Source organism: Mesocricetus auratus, unplaced genomic scaffold (genome assembly GCF_017639785.1).
Source record: "Mesocricetus auratus isolate SY011 unplaced genomic scaffold, BCM_Maur_2.0 Super-Scaffold_100024, whole genome shotgun sequence".
NCBI lineage: Eukaryota > Metazoa > Chordata > Mammalia > Rodentia > Cricetidae > Mesocricetus > Mesocricetus auratus.
The window spans coordinates 1,751,573-1,772,319 of NW_024429205.1; the positions used below are offsets into that span (position 1 = coordinate 1,751,573).

The following is a 20,747-nucleotide window of genomic DNA, read 5'->3' on the forward strand; positions in this document are numbered from 1 at the left end:
TTCACAGAATCCATCACACACACACACACACACACACACACACACACACACACACACACACACACACACACACAAAATACCCTCCAACCTGTCTAGCCAAGGGTAGGCTCCTACTAGGTTGGCTTCCTGATCAAGAACCTCAGACTGCTCACCAGCTACAGGAGAACTGCAGGCCTTGTTGGTCAATAGTATGCCTCTACCAGGTATCCATATCCTTCCTAAAGTCATCAAAAGCATAGCCACACAGTGACCCCAGGATCCCATGCTCAGAGCTCAGTTTCATTAGATGCTGCCTGCAGACATTAGCACAGCCAAGGTGCTGTGGATTGTGCCAGTGTTAATAAAACACTAACCAATAGCCAGGCAATCAGACTGAGGGTGCTGGGGGAAAGGAGGCTGGAGTGAGAAAGAAATGCCAGCCAGCTACCCAGGAAGCAAGACAAGCTAGAGGACAGGTAAAGCCATGAGCCACATGGCTTGTGGATGGATAGAAATGGGACAATTTAACCATAAGAGCTAGTTAGCAATAAGCCTGAGTGTTTTTCACACACCCTAACCCTAACCCTACACCCTAACCCTAACCCTAACCCTACACCCTAACCCTAACCCTAACCCTAACCTTTAAACTGGAAAAAAAAAAACACACTAAAGCCAAAAAAAAAAAAAAAAAAAAAAAAAGAAGGTAGAAGAACTTGGTACTGACTTGTTCCATTCAAGTCCACCATCAAGCCATGCTGAACATGCTCCTGGATCAGCTGCAGGGTCCGCTCGAATATCTCTCCTGCCCGGGCTTGTCCCACTGTGTATGGGTCCCGTGGGTACCGGAACAGGGCCAGCAGATCGTTTGGAGAATGAGGACGGCTGGCAGGAGTGAGGGAGGGAGAGAATCAATGAGATAAATCACCGGGGACAAAATCCAGAAACTAAAAGTGTACTGATATTTCTAAATTTCTATCGCTACGTTCGACAACGTGGTGCACTGTACCTTACTCATCCCAGGTGGAAGGCGACAGAGCAACAAACAGACAAACAAGAACCAAAGACACTGAAAACAAACCATTAATAAGTCAAGAGAGAGAGTCACAGGCATTGCATTTCAGCTAAGGTGCAGAGAGTCTGTAGCCACTGCCAACATGGAGGGACCCACTGGCCACCTCAGTAACATTTTGTTTCTGCCAAATTGTTTCTAACGAGCCAAAAGAATGAGGCGGGTCTTCTAAGAATGTTTTGATTGTGAATCACAGTCCAGAGCCTGTGAAGAAGGTATACCTGCTGCTAGCACTCTAACCCCAGAGAAGCCACAGTCGGCTGATGCTCCCTATGGCTTTCGCATGAGAGATCTAAGGACTTGAGTAAAGTTTGGGGGAGTGGAACAGGTAAAAGACCCATGCACTAGGAACACACACATCCCACCCCCACACTACCCAATTATCTATCCAAGGTCAACACCACAGCCCTGCCCACCATACCTGTCAAACAAGTGTGTCCGTGTAGAGTTGATAGCTCTATCAACAGTTGCAATGGCTTCCACAATAGAGGTAGCAACATATGGATCCCCATTTCGACTTACATCAGGAACTAGGAAAGCATGAACACACATTAGTAGGAAGAAAACAAACACTACATTCTTACTCATACAACCATGTCTAGACACGACATCATCTAGACATAAGTCATGCTTTCATCCCAAAGATATTTTTGTTTCCTGAACCAATGCTCAAGTTTAGTCATCATCAACTCTAATAGAAGCTGTTTTTAAACAGTATGGAAATCATATACTCTTTAATTTTGAAAAATTACATGATATCCCTGTAAAAGTGGGAAAATGTTTGTAATACAAAGCATGCAATGCTCAAACCCAACATGATGTCTGTGGGGAGCTGAGGCTCCTCAGGTCCATCTAGTGGACAGTGACATCAGGGGAGGTGTCTTCTAGAAATCTCTGTTCTTCTAAAAGGATAACCATCCCCGATGCTGGACTCTGCTCCTTACTTCCTCCTCCCTTGCCCTTACCCCTGTTTGCAAAGGCATCATCACAACATCTTTATTAGGGCCCACAGACAGACAGACAGACAGACAGACAGACAGACAGACACACACACAGAAAAAAAATCAGCACCTAGATACCCCGTTGACCTGCACACATCACATACACACAATACACATACCACAGCATACAGAATAAACACATGCCCCACAACACACTGTAGAAGACACATCACACCATATTGCACCATCATAGCACACAGAACAAGCCTACACCACAATACACACCACACAGATATACACATAATACACAGCAAATGTAACACAACACAACCCATCTCCAAAAAAGCTTCACACTTTGATTCTTTTTATTTTTTATTTTTTGAGCCATGGTCTTAGTATCTATCTATCTATCTATCTATCTATCTATCTATCTATCTATCATGTGTCCTTCCATCCATCCACCCATCCATCCATCTATCTACCTACCTACCCACCCACAGATGATAGATAGATGATAACTGTCTAATCCATAACTAATCTTTCGCTCTCGGCCACTGAAGTAGCTCTCGCCACACCACTTCCATCTTAGCCTAACGGTTAATTTTCCCTTATATCCTCATAGGCCTGGATCAGCCAAAGAGACCTTACTGAAATGATCCTTCACTTGCTTGCTGTGGTGGGCCTCCTTCCTCTGGGACAGCCAAGGCAAGGTTGAGACAGACCCCTGCTTACGCAGACCTCCACAGCCTGGGATATAGTGGGGGCCAACACGTCTATCAGACTTTGGTGCATTTGTGCATATTGCCTTTTTGTTCACACTCACCATCTTTCTTCCTCTTCTCCCCTACTCTGACTCTTTCTCACATTGGTTGACAGGTACTGAGTCTATTTCATACAATCCTCGCTCTCTGACCCCATCCCTTCACTGTTCATTTGGAGAATATCTTTTTGTTGACTTTTCCTCTTTTAGACAATTTGATGGCTGGAAACGCCAGGGCAGAATGACCATTCTTGTTCTTAGACAAGTTCTCCTGGATGATCTCATTTAGTACCATGGCTCCTCCCTTGATCTCCAGACCCAGACCTCCCTCATTAAATTCTTCCCTTTGCAGTGTCTGAGCAGAGTTCTTGATTCTCTTCTTCCCCAAAGCTGAGCAAGACAGGCAGAGAGCAGAATGAACATGGGGGAGGATGTAGAGATGAAATCTTCACACTCTGGCTAATTACTTCCCTGGGAAAGGACTGCCCATGTGCATGAGGAACATCCCAGGCTGCAGGTAGCCATAGCTAACTGGAAGGCATGAGATGCCTGCAGGGGTCATTGTAAATTGCACTGTTGGGTATGAAAAGAGCTGCTGAAAATTGTGAAAAAAAACTACAGGAAGGGGAAGATACTCCAGGGAAGCTCAACCATTGGCCAAGTTAGGGCCAAACATTCTGTCTTCTGAATCATTCTAACACCATATTCTCATTTGATTTCTAGTGCTGTAACAAATATCCTGGCCAGAAGCAACTTAGGGAAGAAAAGATATAATTGGTTTATAGTTCCAGATTACAGCTTACTATAGAGGATGTCAGGCAGGAACTCAAAAGTATCAAGTCCAGTCAAAAGCAAAGAAAGAATAAATATATCCTTTCTTCTTTCTTATGCTGTTCAAGACCACTTGCAGAGGGAATGGTGCTGCTCACAGTGGGCATGGTCGTTTTACATTAATTAACAATCAAGACAATCCCCCACAGATACGTCAACAAGTCAACCCTATCTAGACAATTCCTAAATAACTTTCCCTAGGTGGTCCTAGATTGTGTCACATTGACATTTAAAACTAAATCAGCATACGCCCTAAATGGATGCTCACAGGATGAAGATGCAGCCCTGATATAGTATCTCCCAAACCCTCTGAGACAGGAATGCATGGTGCTCGGCATACACATCTTACCATTCACACTGAGTACCATACTGACAGAAGCATAGCCAATCGTGTTCCGAGCCACACACTCATAGCGGCCTGCGTCCGCAGGGCCAACATCGTTGATGGTCAAGAATCCTTCGGGGCTGATGTGAAATTTTCCACTTTCTGTTACCTGAACACCATCCTGAAGGAAAATAATAAAAATGATATTGCAGTAATACTGGGAAACAGAAGTTTTTTCTCTGTGAGAATAGAATGTCCATTCACTGTTAAGACTCAAATGGGAAAAAAAAATCTCTGAGGCTATGTTTACATCTGTCCCAATCTTCCCAGGGAAGGAGACTTATTTTTCTCCCACGCCCAACTGCAAGAGATAAGCTCTTCCACACACCTCTCCTTTGCTGAGAACAGAGCTATGTGCAAAAATTCAACCCCACTATATTGACAGCTCCTCTGGTAACTCCTAGAGGCTATGAGCTATGGTGGAAAGGGATCCGAGAAACAGGCCTCGAGGAGAGAGGGCAATTCAGAGACAGAACTGATAAGCCATGTGCGGCCCACAGCTGTGACACTCTGGAGAAGGTGTGTAGGCAGGGAAGGGGCTGGAAAGCCTCGAGAACTGGCATTCTGTGGGAATCCTAGTGAGGTCACTATATCATCCCAGCAAGCTCTTTTGTGTGTACAGTGTGTGGACTCTGCCTAACAATGGGCTAAATATGGAGGGCACAGAAAAACAAAGTAACAAAAATTCAACTTCATTCCTTGAAGTTGTAGACTGATAGAGGGCTTTCTGTGCTTCTGATGGGGGAGTGCGTATTTTTTTTTTGTTCCATTATCTTTATGATTAAGGCTGCCTCCGCAGTCCTTGAAAGCACACGCTTCCTGCACCAGAGAGAGCGTGGGGGAGGCGTCAGCTCTTACCTTGTTCCAGGTGATGGCTGGCTCCGGTTCCCCCTGAGAGCTACAGGGCAGCTGTACATTGGTGCCCACCTCGACAGTCATGTCACTCGGGATGCTGGCGAACACCGGGGTGACTAGAAGGCAAGTGTGGGGGGTCAGGCAGGCAACATCTGACTCAAACCACAATGCTTCAGCACAGCAGAGCCCACGGGGGCCAGCCCAGACAGAGCCCTGCAAGTGAACCGCACCAAGGTCTTGCGAGCTAAGTTGAAAAACTGTGGCTCAGCTGGCACGCCAGGCTCGACCAGGAGGTGGCAGCCTGCAGTGTGGAGTGGCAAAACAATGATCCTGGTATTCAAGACCCATCAGGCAGGAGAAGCAGCTTGACAGGCACCACTGTGGGACCCCACCACGGTGAACTGCACCTGAGCTTAGTGTTTTCCCAGAAAGTAGAGGAGGGGAAGTCCGCAAACCCACAATGGATATTATGGGTCTAAGAGACAACACAAGGGTCATGGTACCCTCCAGGGCTCAGAGAAATCAAGAGCCTCAGGCTGTATCTAGCTGTCTGCCCTAGTCGGCTCACTAACAAAGTCAGCCTCTTTGACACCAGCACGAGACAAATAAATGTGTTTACAACAAAGGGAATGAAGACATAAGTGCCCGTGAATCCCTCGCGAACACAAGTACCATGGTTCTAAACAGCACAATGACCGATGAGCAAGAACTAGAATAGTGATGTTGATGGCACCTGCAGGAAGTATGCCACTGATGATGGACATGCAGAAATCCACCCAGTCAATAGCACCTACCTCTGGGCTGTACCGTCAGGTGGGCCACGACCTTCTGGGAGCCAATGATGTTGACAGCCTGGCACTCATACTGGCCCTGGTCATGCAGGGCGACCCCAGAGATCCTGAGTGTGCCTGAGGATAGCACCAGATGCCGCCTGTCCACTGAGAGCTGGCTCCCTACAAAGTGGGGCAAGACATCAGTCACCCTGGATATAGAGGCTTTCGGAGTGATTTAGAGAGAATGTTTTCTCTGAAGACGGCAGTGTCATTGGGCTGAACTTCTTGGATCAGGTACCAAATGCCCACTCTTGTTTCAGTGAGCAGGTACTTATTCAACATCCGCGTGTGGGTTCCTACACTGCTGGCCACCCTTAAAGAAGGAATCAAGTGAGACCAGGACACAAGGAGAATTCTGGGAAAAGAGGCAGAGAGGGCGCACAAAGAGATGCCATGTAGTGGATGGAGGGAGGAGCAACAGGTCCAGACCCTTCTCCAGTAACATAAGATCAGATGGAAATACTTAGATTAATAGAAACGGGCCAATAATTAAGACAGAGCTAGCCAATAAGAAGCCCTAGCCATCGGTCAACAATCTTATAACTAATATAGCATCTGTGTGTTTATTTGGGGCTGAAGCGGCTGGGGGAAATGGCAGGACAAGAAATTCCAGCAACAATCAAGGAATACCATTTCCAAGAGGTAGCATAGAAAGGGACAGAGAACAGAGCTAAAAGGAAAAATTAGGTGTGAGGACAAGACAAGGACTCAGGGTGCCTGTAGGGCTGACCCCAGTTATGCCCAAGGAAATAGACAGAAGGGGAACCTGGGCCCAGACTGCACAGAAATCAAGTCCCCTTAGAGGGGGAGGACACTGCCACATGTTTTTGTGGACCGTGCAGAGCTTTCCACCAGGTAGCTTTTCTAGCCAATCAAGAGGAAGTTTGCAGTTGGCCTCTACCTCAGTCTGCTTCTCAGGATCCATGAGCAGGGCTCCCCAGAGGGAGGATGCAGTGGCCTTTTGGTTGAAGCCAAGACAGCAGGACATCTCCAAGGTCCCTGCCTAGGCTGCAAGGCAGGAACACTGGAGACCTACTGAGGTTCTCTCAGGGAACTTAGCGCCTGCCTTTGCCACGATCTCACCCAACCTGATGAGCTTCCATCAGCCCACAGGAGTCATGAGCTGACCAAGAACTAAGCGATCACACACCCAGTGCAGAAATGGGGGGGGGACATCTTTGGGAATGTCACCCTGTTTTAGTGTGTTCTAAGGGGACCCGGAAAAGTCCAGCCCACGCACTGTGAACCACTGCACAGATCTCCAACAGATAACCCGAGTCCCTCTGCAAAGATAGCTTCGATCCACGATGCCACAGTGACCACCGTGCTGCACTGCAGGGCAGGTTCTGTGGATCTCATCCTCTTCCAATGCCACAGCACACCCCTTTAGGAACCATATTGGTTCTGCCTGACCCAAAGACAATGGCTTGTGCCCTAGACGAATGAGAAAGCCCAGGGTAACATCTTTACCTCCCTTGGTCCAGGCGATGACTGGTTGAGGGTAGCCCTTAGCTTCACACTGGAAATCCACAGTCTGTCCTTCGATGACCACTCTGCTCTGCGGGGTCACAGTGAACTGGGGAAGGGCTGCAGGGGAAGAACATTTAAAACGTGACACTGAGAGACAGCACCCCGACAAGTCACTGTGTAAAACAGCAGCACTGCATAAGGACTTTACCAAGGGTATCGTGCGCTTTCACGCAGTTCCTCCAAGACTAAAACCTTCCTTCCGTCTTGGAGGGAAACGAGACATAACACGTGGAAAGGTGGGTGAAACAGTAGAATGTTCTAAGCGGAAGGGAAGTAACCGCACAGAGGTTTGTTAAGACAAAAGTAAGTAACTCAAAAGAGCTTCAGGAAGCCCCCCAAACTGACCAGACCTCACGAGGCCTTTTCATACTCAAGAGTATATAAACAGTAACACCACTGAGAGAAGACACTCAGACAGTCCCAGCCACCTGGAAGAAGCAGTCTTCAGCCAAACTGCCTCCAAGCAGCAGAGACCAGTCAAGCTGACTAGAAAAAAAACCAAACACAGTTGAGCTGCTTGGCTGAGGCTCAGACCAGCTGAGCCAACTGGAAAGGATGCTCTCCAACCTGTTGTGCTGCCTGCAGGCTGCGCTCCAGGTTCCCTGCTTTTGTGAGCTGTCACCCATGTTTGGGTGGGCAGTGGGATATGCTGACTTTTGAGTCATTTATGCTCACCCATATTCCTGTAAATAACACCAATAAAACTCACCGGTTTACCAAGCTGAACTTGGGTGACAGCCGTACTTTGGTCTGCCTTCACATCTATGTTCAAAGTGCACACGGCATTGCAATCTAAGAAAAGTCACGGCTGTATGCAAAGCTCACACTGGTACATCACCACAGTGCCCTTGGCAGTAGAAAAGTCACGGCTGTATGCAGAGCGCTCACACTGGCACATGACCACAGTGCCCTTGGCAGTAGGAAAGACACAGCTGTATGTAAAGCACTCATACTGGCTCATGACCACAGTGCCCTTGGCAGTGTATAAGGCATACATACGACCGTAATGTCAGTATATTCAAAACTGTACGGAAAGTGCACACAACGCACTACCACTGTGAACTCATGGTGTACACACACACACACACACACACACACACACACACACACACACACACGAGAGACAGAGAGAGAGATTCACTTTCAATGCCTAGGTATTCATGTCCACATTCACAGACTTCAGCAACCGGGTGCTGCTCCTGACATTGCCACCTCCAAGTCCTACAGCCCTAGAGAAAGCTGTCTAACCGCCAAATCGTGTGTGATAGGTCAAACGGAATGGACGTTTATAGATTGTTAAAAGGAAGGCAGGGCTGGAAAAGTGGCTCAATCCCTAGAAGCCACATTTAAAAAACAAAGTTAGGGTTAGAGCTAGGGAGGCGGATCCATGAAGTTCCTTGGCCAGCCAGCCTAGCCTAATTGGAGACTTCCAGGACAGTAAGAAACTCAGTCTTAAACAAAACAACCCTAAACCCCCCAAACCAGGACTGTGCCTGACATTGTTCTCTGGTTTACAGACGCACACCCATCCACATACAAATAAATACACGTATGCATGTTCACACAAGCATGCACATATCAAAATAGCTAGGCATGGTGGTTCACATCTTAATTCCAGCACTTGAGAGGAGGCTTCAAGTTCAAGGCCAGGCTAGACTGGAAAGACCTTGTGCAAGTTAAGTGGCACACAGGGGGTATGATATGGTGCAGTCAGGGCAAAACGGGGGGGCTGTTGGAGCTACGCAGAGACAAGAGACTGACGGCACACAAGGATGCTCACCTTGTACAATGATGAAGGCCGTGGCATGGATGCTGTCCACACTGTTGGATGCAAAGCACGTGTACTCCCCACTGTCACTCTGGTCGACGTTCTGTATGTACAGTCCTCCAGAGGGAGTGATATTCACTCGAGGGTCAACTGGCAAGGGTGTGCGGTCACCTCTTCTCCAGGTGATCTGTGGCAGAGGGTGGCCTGTGGCACTGCACTCCAAAGTGACACTCTCGCCCACCAATACCTCTGTGTTCTGCGGCTGGATTACAAAAGTGGGTCGGGCTGTCACAAACAGAAATTCTTAATTAATTTCTTACAGCTTTGCAGGATGTCTACTTGGTGTTTTTGATCTCCCGGCTGTCCGTTCACCCTAATGGCTTTCAAAATAGGCACAATCAACGTCATTTAATTATGTAATTTCTTTTTGTCTTGCCCTTTCCAAATAAATGTGCAGATGGGGCTGAGGAAATGGCTCAGGAGGCAACAAGACACTTACGTCATGTGAACACAGGAGCCTTAGTTTAAACCTCAGCACACACAACCTCAGGGGATGCAGTAAAATCCGTAATCCTAGTAGGCACAACGCAAGATGGGAGGCAGAAGGAGAATCCTCAGAGACAGGTAACCAGATAATTTGTTATACACAGTTGTGACCAACAGGAGGCCTTGTCTCAAACAAGGCACAAGGTATGCATGGATCAACAGCCAAGGTTGCCCTCTGATCTCCACACTGTAGCACGCAGGTACCCGCAATCACACATGAACACATAGTTCCATGGGGAGGAGGGAGTGCAGAAAATAAAATGGTACCCACACTCAGGCCAACCAACCTGTGGACGGGGACCACTATGGGGAGGGCTTCACTTCTTCCCCTGAAAGACCCCGGCCCAGTATACACAGGCAGCTGAGGCTTATGGAAAATTCCGTTTCCCCCACAGCTGAATAGTCACTACTATCAGAAGGGAACTCTGCCCAGGGACACAGGTGTCTGCTGTCTGCATAGCCAGCCCAGCAAGATTGGGCAAGCACAGAGACCTATTGTTCCTCAGATAGGGCCAAGGCCGAGACTTGAGTTCCAAGCAAAACCTCAATTGCCCTCGTTCTGAGCCCCAGCCTCATTTAAATTGCCCAATCAGGGTCCTGTAACTAGGCTTCTCGCTTCTGTACTGTGCTTTTTGCTATAAAAGAACCCCTGAGTCCCCAGCTCGGGGCTCTCAGTTCCCGAGACTGAGACGCCCCGGGTACCCGTGTATTATCAATAAAGCCTCTTGCTGTTGCATCCAAGCTCGTGGTCTCGTTGTTCCTTGGGTTCGGGTCTCCCTTCCGTGAAAGTATCCCTTTTGGGGTCTTTCACCCCCAGACAGAGTCTCTCAAGAACCATTTACTTTAGGTTATTATAAATACACTGGCACCGGGCGTTGGTGGCGCACACCTTTAATCCCAGCACTCGGGAGGCAGAGGCAGGCGGATCTCTGTAAGTTCGAGACCAGCCTGGACTACCAAGTGAGTTCCAGGACAGCCTCCAAAGCCACAGAGAAACCCTGTCTCGAAAAACCAAAAATAAATAAATACATAAATAAATACACTGGCAATCTGATGAAAACTTTGTGGTATTCCCTACTGGCACAAGGAATTGTGGGATATATTTAAACCATATAAAAATGCCACTTTCAGCACAAAAAAGAAAAACACAAATGAAAGAACGGTGTCAAGTCTAAATCTAGTGGGAGGAACCCACACCTTTGCTAGTGTGTTTCATGGGAAGGTTTTCACATAGTGGAACCACAGCAGATGAGACAGTCTACCTGGAGAGGGGTAGCCACAGACATAAGAACGGAATTGCATGTATGTACTCTAGTGTTGGAACTCAACCTACACATGGTTTCCTAAGTCTGTATTATGACATATGTACAGATATTTATTTTTAGCCCCTGTGCTGTTTCCTTTGGGTCCACAACCCTTATCCATAAACATGGAATTAAAAAACTCTAAAAAAAAAAAAAACAAGTTAAAAAAAAACAAAATTGTTTTTGCAAAATGTAACATTAAGTAGCAAAAGGCACTTCTAGTCTCTATCGAGACTCTACACACAGCTTTCCTTATGGACATTAGCACCTAAATTGTGGTATATTAGTAAATATATTATGTTCTATGTTCCTTTTCTAGAAAAAAAATTCTTAGCCTGGTGGTGGCAGCACATGCCTTTAATCCTAGCACTTGGGAGGCAGAAACAGGTGGATCTCTGTGAGTTCAAGACCAGCCTGGTCTACAAAGTGAGTTCCAGGACAGGCTACAGAGAAACCTGTCTCAAAAAACAAACCACAAAATTCCCCCAAAGACGTCGTGACCCACAGGTTGAGAAGTGCTAGATCATGGTGTTCCGGTGCCGGGACGAACACAGGCCATGGACAGAACACGCAGACCACAACAGGGTTTGTGCCTGTGAAGCAGAGGTGTAAAGGCCACAGCTGTGTTTCTCTGGTTTGGACAGACTTTTTGTACTTTAAATATTATATGCGAGCACCTTGAGCATAGATGCGCTAAACAAAAATTAATATTTTAGTTTTATTTTGAGATCACCAAAGCCCTTGGCAAATAGGGGTCTCAGTGCCAAGAAGCATGCATTCGATGGGGCTGTGCAGCTGCCTGCAGTGAGATGTGACCAGTCTCTCCAGGTTCCGTGGCCATTTCTTACCTGCATTAGTAACTCTGTATGACCCTGCAGCAGGGGGCAGCCATGGGCCTGAGGCAGGTGAGAATGACCTACGACCCTATGCTTCAGAAATCTTGTGGGCCACTTGGCATGGAAACTTTATCATCTCAGACTTCACCGAGTTGGACACATAGAAAGGAGGAAGTGGGTGGTTAGGGTAACCCTCACAGGCAATATCCTCCACTTACCTGGAGAACCCAAGTACCTGAGGGTCACTTCATGTGTTTTCGCCTCTCCAGCCACATTTTTCGCCATGCACTGGTAGACGCCCTCATCTGCCTCCTGTGTGTTCTGGATCATCAGCGTGCCATCATCCAGCAAGTTTAAGCGTGAATCTGTCTTCATGCTCAGCTCATTACTACAGAGACAGAAAGCATTGCACTCATAGATCAAGCAGACACTGCACCCCTCCCAGGGGTCAGTCCTACAGTGGGCTTTCATGCTCTAGAATGCAGGTAACACATGCCAGGCTCAGAGAACAAGAGCAACAGCCTTCCAGTTATGTCCCTTCAGCAACTACGACTTAGCAGACATGTCTAGGAGATTCTATATTACAGACTCACTATTACATACTTAATCTAAATGCTTTAATGCGGTCCTAATTCCAAACATGAAAGAACATTAACCTAATGGAAAATGCAAATAAAACTTAAAAAAATGTAGTTTTATATAATTAAAAGCAAGAAGCTAGGTATGGTTCCCACACCTATAATCTCAGTACTTGAGAGGTAGAAGGATCAGAATTTCAAGGTCATCTCCCACTACATAGCAAGTTAGAAGCCAACCTGGGATACATGAAATCCCATATCAAACAAACAAAACAACCTCCAGAACTCCTCTCTTAGTTCCTTCATCTGGGCATGCTTCTCGCTCTGTCTCCTGGGAGGCAGCAACCCCTGGATGCATTGTGGGTCAGCAGCAGGAATGCCAGGGAATCGCAGTGAGTGACAGAGGGCAGGCCTGGGACTTTGATTCAGGGTTTGTCCTATTCATTTTTATCGTTCTAACCTAGGCACATAGTCTTCCACTTATAAACTAAAGGTATGAAGGCCTTGGGCCAAATAGATGTTCCTCCACTGTCTAATACAACTTTCTAACACTTCAAAATCCTTCTTGTAGTCTGTCCTGGATTTTAACTCACATCAGGCCAGAGCAACCCACGACATGGAGGTTTTTAAGGGGTTAAATGTATCTCACACTTTTTCCCATACAGCTTGGAGCCAAGATCAATGTGACCAGCTCAAGACCCTGGCACAATCCTGAGGTCCTCATGACTGTTGCATCTTTCCACTGTGCCCCTGAACTCTCTCAAATGCTGAGTGGTCACTCTCCTATTTGTTCCGTCTATAAACAGAGCTTTACTTAAGAGAGGTTCCTGTTTGCTCTGGAATCTGAGTCTCTGCTGGAACAAGGTAACTTGACAGTCAGTGTCTGAACCTTCTGTTCCTAAACTCAACTAGTGATGTTCTCAAGGAGGCCTCTCTCTTCCCAAAGACTGGACACAGCCAATGAGCTTGGCACAAACATGAGTGTGATCCTCACTCTGGACAGATGCCTCTTGGTACAAATGGATATATGATGGCTTTGTGTGTAGGATTTTTCTCTAAGGAAATACAGATTTAAATGCTTCATGCCACCACAGACAAGGGTCCTATCCCCAGGCACCTTGATCTCATTCTAAACTAGGTCTTTGCCCCCACATCATGGTCATCACTACCTGCCCCAACCCTACCCATGTGTGTCCCTCTCCCCCACTCTCTATGCCCGCTCCCCTCTCATGCTAAACCCAACACACAGCTGGAGGGATGTTACCACAGCGGGGCCAGGGTGCTGACAAGCAGACAACACCTTCTGCCATCCATGAACAACTGCTGTGAGTTGTGAGGCAGTCACAACCATGTTTGTAGAACAAGGAGAAGTTTGTTTACTCAGAGCAAGACTCTAGAAGCCAAAGGCAGCCTGTGTAGACTCATCATAGCCCCCAAACTCAGGCCTCAAAGAAATGGACCAAATATGTCAGTTGGCTCCAACCCCAGGAAGTCCATCATCATGGCTCAGGTTCAAAAATCACTAACATCTTGTCACATACCAGAGGTCCTGGCCAGAGAACAAATGGGTAGAAAAGGACACACAGTACTTCCCCAGCTCCCACTTGATGAGGCAAGAAAGTTCTAGAATGTTGCCAGGACAGTGGCTGACTAGGGGAAAGGGACCTGAGGCCGAGGTGGAATGAGTTCCAGTGGGAGAAAGCCCTTCTTCCAGTAACCCAGGCTCAAAAGTCTCTCCCAGGCAGCCGCTGTGTGGAAGAGGGAAGGTATTTCACTACATAGAAGGGGAAGGCATCATCTGTCAAGGCTGGGGAGCCCCATGGGAGTGCATGGGGCTCCTGTTATGGCCCTCAGGGCTATAGTGACATTTCTACTCCACACACAACTCACTTGTTTCGAAGCCAGATGATCTCAGGTTTGGGGTTGCCCTCAGCCCTGCAGGTGAAGTACACTGTGTTCCCTGATGTGACATCTGCATCCTGTGGCTCTGATGTGATCCGGGGCCGTTCTACATGCAAGGAATGAACACCATGGAGAAACATGAGGCTCACACAGGTGGGAACCCAAATCAGAATCCTCATGGCTGGGTGATACCACAGGGCCCAAATACACCTCTCAGCACAGACACCCCCACAAAAATGACACACAGCTTTTGCAGTGTTTGAGCCTTCCATGACAGAAGATAATCCAGTCCCTCTGCAATGTGCACTGGGGATTAAACCCAAACTCTTGGGGTCATAATGGCCCTTCAGCAGGGACTCCAGGACCTACTCACCACAGTTCAGCTCTTCTGGGGTGATGGTAGCCACTGAGCGTCCTTGGATATGTCTGGGATACTCGCAGGTGGCTGCTGCCTGTGCATTCCCAGATTGGGCATAGGTCTTCAGCAGATCCGCCAACCATAGTATTTCACAGTCACAGTGAAGGGCATTTGAGTCCAGTCGCCTATGGAAATAGAGTTAAGGAGACACTTGACCAATCCTAGATAGGGTCTGGAGCCTCAAGGGATGCCAAAGGTGATGAGAATCTGGGCATTAATCATGTAAGGAATTAGTTTTTGTAGGAAAGAATCTGAAGGACCGAGAGAGTGTCTACAGAAAAGCCTGAGTGTCTAAAGCCTGAGAAGGCTCTGGGTAGAGAGGTTAAAGTTAACCAATGACCAAATACTTAGCTTCAAACCCAGAAATGGGCTGTGGATGTGACCCAGTAGTAGAGTATTTGTCTAGTATGCTGGAGGCCCTAGGTTCAATCCAAGCACAGCAAAAACAAAACAAACAAATAACAACAAAAAACATGGCAAGTATGGGCTAGACAAGTCACAGACTTTGCTGAGAGCCAGCGACAGATCACAACAGTGCTCCACTCTGTGGCATTCCAGAGCAGCTATGGGTTCGGGTGGGGACACTTGCCACCTGATAGGTCACGAGGAGCACAGCCTGAGGAGTATCAGACATAAAGAGGCAAGCCATTGCCACCCAAAGAGTGACATAAATGGGGACAAGAACTTGCTGGGGAGCATGGCCAATCAGGGGATTGAATTCTGGATAACAACACTAACTAGGTACACACTCCACAACCAGGTACCCTGGGGAAAGGCACATACCTAATCCACATTTTCCCAGGGCATTAGTTCAGAGGAGATGGGGACCCAGAACTTGTACCACTACACAAATCAATAACCCCCGGCAGAAATATGGCAAACAAATGCAGCACCCCATGCTCGAGAAAGAAATGGGCACTGGGTTGGATAGGAGCCATTGATTACTGGGGCACCCAGTCTGCAATCCACTTCTGAACAGCAAGAGCCTACAGAACTAAGGGGGCATTGGGTGAGCCTGGACAGGCAGTTTAGCATGACATACCTGTCCAGTCCATCCCAGCCAGCTGAGCAGGCTGGAAGAAGGCTACACACCATCTTGACTGCTCCTTGGGAGAGGGCATTTCAGTGAGGCCATTGAGGGGCAAGACCAACTCTGATGGGTTTAACCTTTATCTCCAAATATAGGAATTTCACGTTTGAGTAATACAAAGTCAGCAAAAGAAGAAATATACCAGCTGAGAAGGGCTGGCATTCCTCTGAAAGAGCAGTGTGTCTCTCTGAGACTATAAATAGGGAAATCCATCTACAGGCCAGGCCACTGGTTGCCCCATCCTTTGTCTTGGAACCTCCTGGCATTTACTGGCAACGTCTTCCTCCCTTATCCACCAAAGATAAGAGTTTTCATCCTATCTTCCCACCCCAAACGTGGATTCACCTTGCCTGATAATTTCTTTTCTGAAGAAAGAGTCTTTGTCTCATGGGATGATAATGTAACAGCTTACTCAGAGATGAAGCAGGACTCATGAGCATTGGAATCCATCATAGGCACCACATATTCCGGTAACATCTTAACTGGGCAAATGCTTGATTTAACAATCAAGGTTGTTAAATAACCCCATTAGCACTTAAATACCTTGATTCTGTTATAATAATAATTACACAAAGATTATTTCAGGAAGCCTTAAAAAAATTGGCAGGCATCATTCTGCCTGTTCAGGTAAATGGATTTCAAGGAGAGGAACTGGAGGCATAAGCATGAAGATGGTTCCAGACTGGCTCTCTCACCTCACCAGTAAAATATGTACTTTGCAATTAAAACTTAATTGGGGGGATTTAAACATAATTTTTAAAACTGTCTCTAAATCCTGATTAAAGGACCAGCCTGCCACATGTGAGCCAGCTGCTCCCCTCTTCACACTGAAACAGATTCGATAGGCCTGCCTTCCTGGCAATAGATGTCTCTTTCAGGCTTTTCTAAAGCTGGAGATTCTCAGCAGTCCACAGAAAGGTCCAGATGAAAGAGAGAAAGTGTCCCATGGACACCCCAATGCGTACTTACAGTCGTTTCATGGACTCCAAATGGCTGAATGTCCCAGGAACTAAGTGAGTGATGCGGTTGTTATGCAAAAATCTGTGGAAAGAGAAAACAGAACAAAGCTGCTGTGAGCTTGTGAAAATGAGCCCAAGGGGGAGGGGTGGTGGTGTCACACATCTTATCGACTGTATTTATTTAATATGAGTTAATTTGATAGCCATGTGCTTCGATTCAAGAAATAACTGGATTTCTTTCCTATTTTATTACCAGACACAGAAGACTGAGCTCCACTTCTGATTATTATAGCCAAGAGATGGAGCTTTCGCCAAAGCATCAGGGAATTGTTAAGCAGATGTTGGCTATTCCGACAGCACGAGCTGGGGGCCTGACTACAGACGACAGAAGGAAGCTGGACTCACAGTCTCTCCAGCTTCGGCAGGTGCTGGAAGGATTCTGGGTCCAGAGTTTCTATCTGATTGAAGTGCAGGTACCTAGGGGATTAAAAGGACAGCACAATGTGAACGGCTCACCGACCTCTTCAAGCCAGATTTCGGGCTCCTAAATTCTCTCCACAATTCACATCCACATGTGCTCTGTACCTCCCTGTGCTCTGCACGGCGTGTGGAGACAGGAGGACACAAGTGAGAGCAGGCAGGCCATCCTGTGGTTGGCGGACCCACGGACGACACCTCAGGACGTTAGCAAGCCCCGGGTCTCCATGAACCCGAGTGGTTGTGACCGTGACCCAGCCACTTTACATTAATTTATAAAATACCCAGCGATAGAGAACAAGGAGGAACCAAAAGCAACCCAGCAGACAGGACCCCCGTCCATGTGCGTGCACAGGATCCCTGCACTCTAAACTGTCAACGCTTCCATGCGCCACTAAGAACACTGTAGTTACGGAGCCAGGCACCCAGGCAGGAGACAACACGTGGTGGCGAACTTCCTCGAGGCCCTTGGCCACACAGAATATCCAGCGTACATACATGCCTTCCTACTTAAGATGTGTCCTTAGTTCAAACAATTTTAATTTAGGATATAAGTAATTTCGTTCTCCTGAATGCTGGGTTTGCTCATTTTGAAAGATGGTGGGGTTTTTTTGTTGTTGTTGTGTTTTGTTTTTGTTTTTGTTTTTTTTTTTGCTCAATGAAATATCAGCCACCCTTCTTATCCAGACTTCATTGGCCTAAGGAAAAGCATTCATGCAGGCGGCCATGGTAACAGACACTTCCATCCAATGAAGAGCCAGAGACAGAAACAAGCAGTGGGGCCAACATGCAGCTTTCTTCACCACAAGTCCACGCAAAGCCTTGTTCTCCCAACCCACTTTCATTAGCTGTGAGATCAGTATTACTTCTGGGTCCCCAGACGGCCTTCTTTACCTAGCAACTCCCCAGAAGGAACTAATCCAGAGCCTCCTAAGGGCCACAGTGCACAGTCTACCTGTCCTTCCTTGGGCACAAGGCACCATGGCCTCCGTGGCCCTCCTCAGATACAGGTATGTGCCCCTCACTCCCCATACATACGATAATATGTTTGCAAAACAAGAAAGAAAGAGAAAGGACATCGGGGTTAGTGATTGTTCCATAACAGTATCTGACACAAGCATACCAAAGGAGACAGGACCAAAGAGAATCCTCAGTCCCTATCATGTGAACCTGCTGTGTGCTAGGAAGCTGAGACCAATATGCGTGTTCCTTATAGTCCCCAAGCCCCTGTGGCTCACAGGAACCATCAACACTAGGGAGCTCTGGTGAGTCTCTGGCTGAACCTCTGAGTCCTGAGCTAAGTTAGAAGAACAACGGGGAACAAAAGCAAGACACCCACAAGGGCAGATGGCATGGTTTGTGTTCAAAGTCCTTTAGCCTGCAGCGGAGTTTGAACAAGGTAGGCCCTCAGACATCCTGCCCTAAGAAGCACCAAGGATGGTGGCTTTCAGAGTTTGTAAAACTGGACTGCTGAGACTCCAGGTAGATTCTGGGCACCATCGCTCTCCTCTGAGTGGCTGAGAAGATGGAGGACAGGGAGTGACTCCTCAGGTAAGCACAGCACCTTTGCTGAATCAGCTGCTAGCTCTGGTCCAGTGTGTGGCCAGTGAGAGAATGACAAGGGCTCCCCGAGGAGCTACTTGAAAATACATGGCAGATCCCATTGCTGTCCCAGGGCTCCCTACCCAGGCTGTCACAGCTTCCCACTGTCCCTGCTGAGTGGCAAGGACCTTCTGCAGGTAAGGGAAGAGTCTGAGGCAGTCAGCAGGCACTCTCTTCCCAGCCTGAGGCCTGAGTCCTTTTTGACACACTGGCCTGCTCCCCTGGTCACACCTGCCAGGTGTCCTTTGGGCCCCTAGTCTCACTACAGCATTCAGTTCTCAGAAAGAAAGCCATACCCCAGCAGCAGCAACCTGTGTCTCCTAGCCTGGGGGTTTCTAAAATCCTGGGTGACTCAGGGTACTGTTCCCTGTCACCAGAAAGCCTCACTGGCTACTTCAAGGAAGGCACTCAAGTCCTCTTGCTTTCTATTTCCCATTGGCTGGTCTCCCTCGCTGAACTCACTGCTAGGTTAGCACCACGAGGACTATGGGAAAACAGAACGACATGTCCCTTTGTAAACTCCTCCTACATCTGTAAAGTCTCCAGGTATTTCCAAGAGCTCCTGCCATCACCTGGATTCCTTGTTTCATGTGTCTGAAGCAATTTATGCAAGGTCTTACAAACAACCTCTTCTGAATACGCTTATGCCCCTGCCTAGGCTCCTAGACCTGCCCCTGCCTAGGCTCCTAGACCTGCCTGCCGAGCAATTAAGCTTTTATGTGGATATAGGAGCGCCACGTGGGCTACTGCGGCACATGGGCCTGCCTGCTGCTGCCCTGGCCCAGCTGTACCAGTCCTCCAGCGGAACAGGGCTAGAGTGTGCAAGGCTACTCCTGCAGTACAGCTAGCAGCTGTTTGCGATCCATGAAACTGCAAACCCAAGGCAGCCTGAAATCCCACAAGGATTGCCTCAACCTACTGAGTGAGAGGTGGCTAGCCAGACACATAAACTAGAAAATCCTCCCTAACATTTTGCAATTTTATGTGGGGTGGGGATGACTGACGTTATAACAAGTCCAAGTTCATATGTGGCTAAAGAAACAGAGGGCACTTTGCACGCTCGACACCCACTAAGTACAACTACAAGGGGGTAAGGCTTGCGTTCTCCAAAACAATGACCCCGTGATTGGAATCGCCCGTGGCCGTGTGAGCACCGGTCCTGCCCCACGCTGGACACTCCTACCACAATAGCCAATCTAGCTGGTGCTTGTTTACGAGGCTGTGTCTCCACCCCTGCGTGAACACCAAATTTCTTACTGTGAGGCGGGAAAGCAAGTTACGTTCCTGTTCCTGCAATGGTGAGTGCAGGCAGGGCCAGGGTCTGTGGCATAGAAGAAACACGGCAATGTCTGCTCTCGGGTGGGCGCAGGGGAGGTGGGAGAGGTGGGTGAAAAACGCCCACTGCCGCTTCACCTCGTCATGCACAGCCTCCCTGCACCCCGGGAAGTACAGACATGCATCATGCAATCAGTCATCTCTCCCTACGGGAGGCAATAAGGCAGACGGCAGGGAGGACACTTACAGTTGCTCTAGAGAGGCAAGTCCCTTAAACGCTTGCCTGTCAATTGACTGGATCTCATTCTTGTACAAATAGCTGAAACAAGAAACACGGAGGAGTGTTAGCATACACACGCGCTCTCAGCTCCAGGAGGGAAGAACCGAGGTGACACGTGGAGCACAGTTTAAAATCAATGACTGCATGAGGGAACAAACGGAACATTACACTGCAGACACCAGGCCACGCTCAATAGTCACGTCTCTTAAAACCTCAAGGATCAAAAGCAAGTGGTCCACAGATTCTCCTACTGTGTCTACTAAGGTCCTGACATCTGCTTCAAAGCCTGGTGGGGTGGGTGTGGGTAAAATGGTTTCCCTACACACGTAAAAGGCATCGACCGTCAGATAATAACCAGCGTATCTGACTAAATAGAAACAACAGCACAGCTTTGGAAAAAACAGGGGGTCTGAAGGTGTCTTGAGTTTCTGTCCCACCCAGAGCCCCATCTTTATACAGTCAGTGCAATCCTTCCCAAGAGCCATGTGTACTACAAGGTCTGTTTTGGAATGGCCTACAATCTAAGGAA

At 47.8% G+C, this 20,747-nt stretch overlaps 1 protein-coding gene across 3 annotated transcripts in view; it reads right to left on the reverse strand.

The window, feature by feature from the left end:
* The window catches only part of Pxdn (peroxidasin), a 75,876-nt gene that overhangs the window by 15,812 nt on the left and 39,317 nt on the right, over window positions 1-20,747 (reverse strand). For 2 of the 3 annotated variants that reach the window (XM_040730673.1, XM_040730670.1), the window contains exons 4-16: window positions 20,186-20,257; window positions 16,990-17,061; window positions 16,595-16,666; window positions 14,491-14,660; window positions 14,106-14,223; window positions 11,856-12,025; window positions 8,964-9,236; window positions 7,124-7,240; window positions 5,615-5,773; window positions 4,824-4,936; window positions 3,930-4,086; window positions 1,470-1,578; window positions 704-861 (exon numbers count right to left, since the gene is read on the reverse strand). In XM_040730673.1, the coding sequence (XP_040586607.1) occupies window positions 704-861; window positions 1,470-1,578; window positions 3,930-4,086; window positions 4,824-4,936; window positions 5,615-5,773; window positions 7,124-7,240; window positions 8,964-9,236; window positions 11,856-12,025; window positions 14,106-14,223; window positions 14,491-14,660; window positions 16,595-16,666; window positions 16,990-17,061; window positions 20,186-20,257 (1,760 nt within the window). The remainder of the gene's footprint in view (window positions 1-703; window positions 862-1,469; window positions 1,579-3,929; window positions 4,087-4,823; window positions 4,937-5,614; window positions 5,774-7,123; window positions 7,241-8,963; window positions 9,237-11,855; window positions 12,026-14,105; window positions 14,224-14,490; window positions 14,661-16,594; window positions 16,667-16,989; window positions 17,062-20,185; window positions 20,258-20,747) is intronic. The other variant, XM_040730672.1, reaches the window with a different exon arrangement.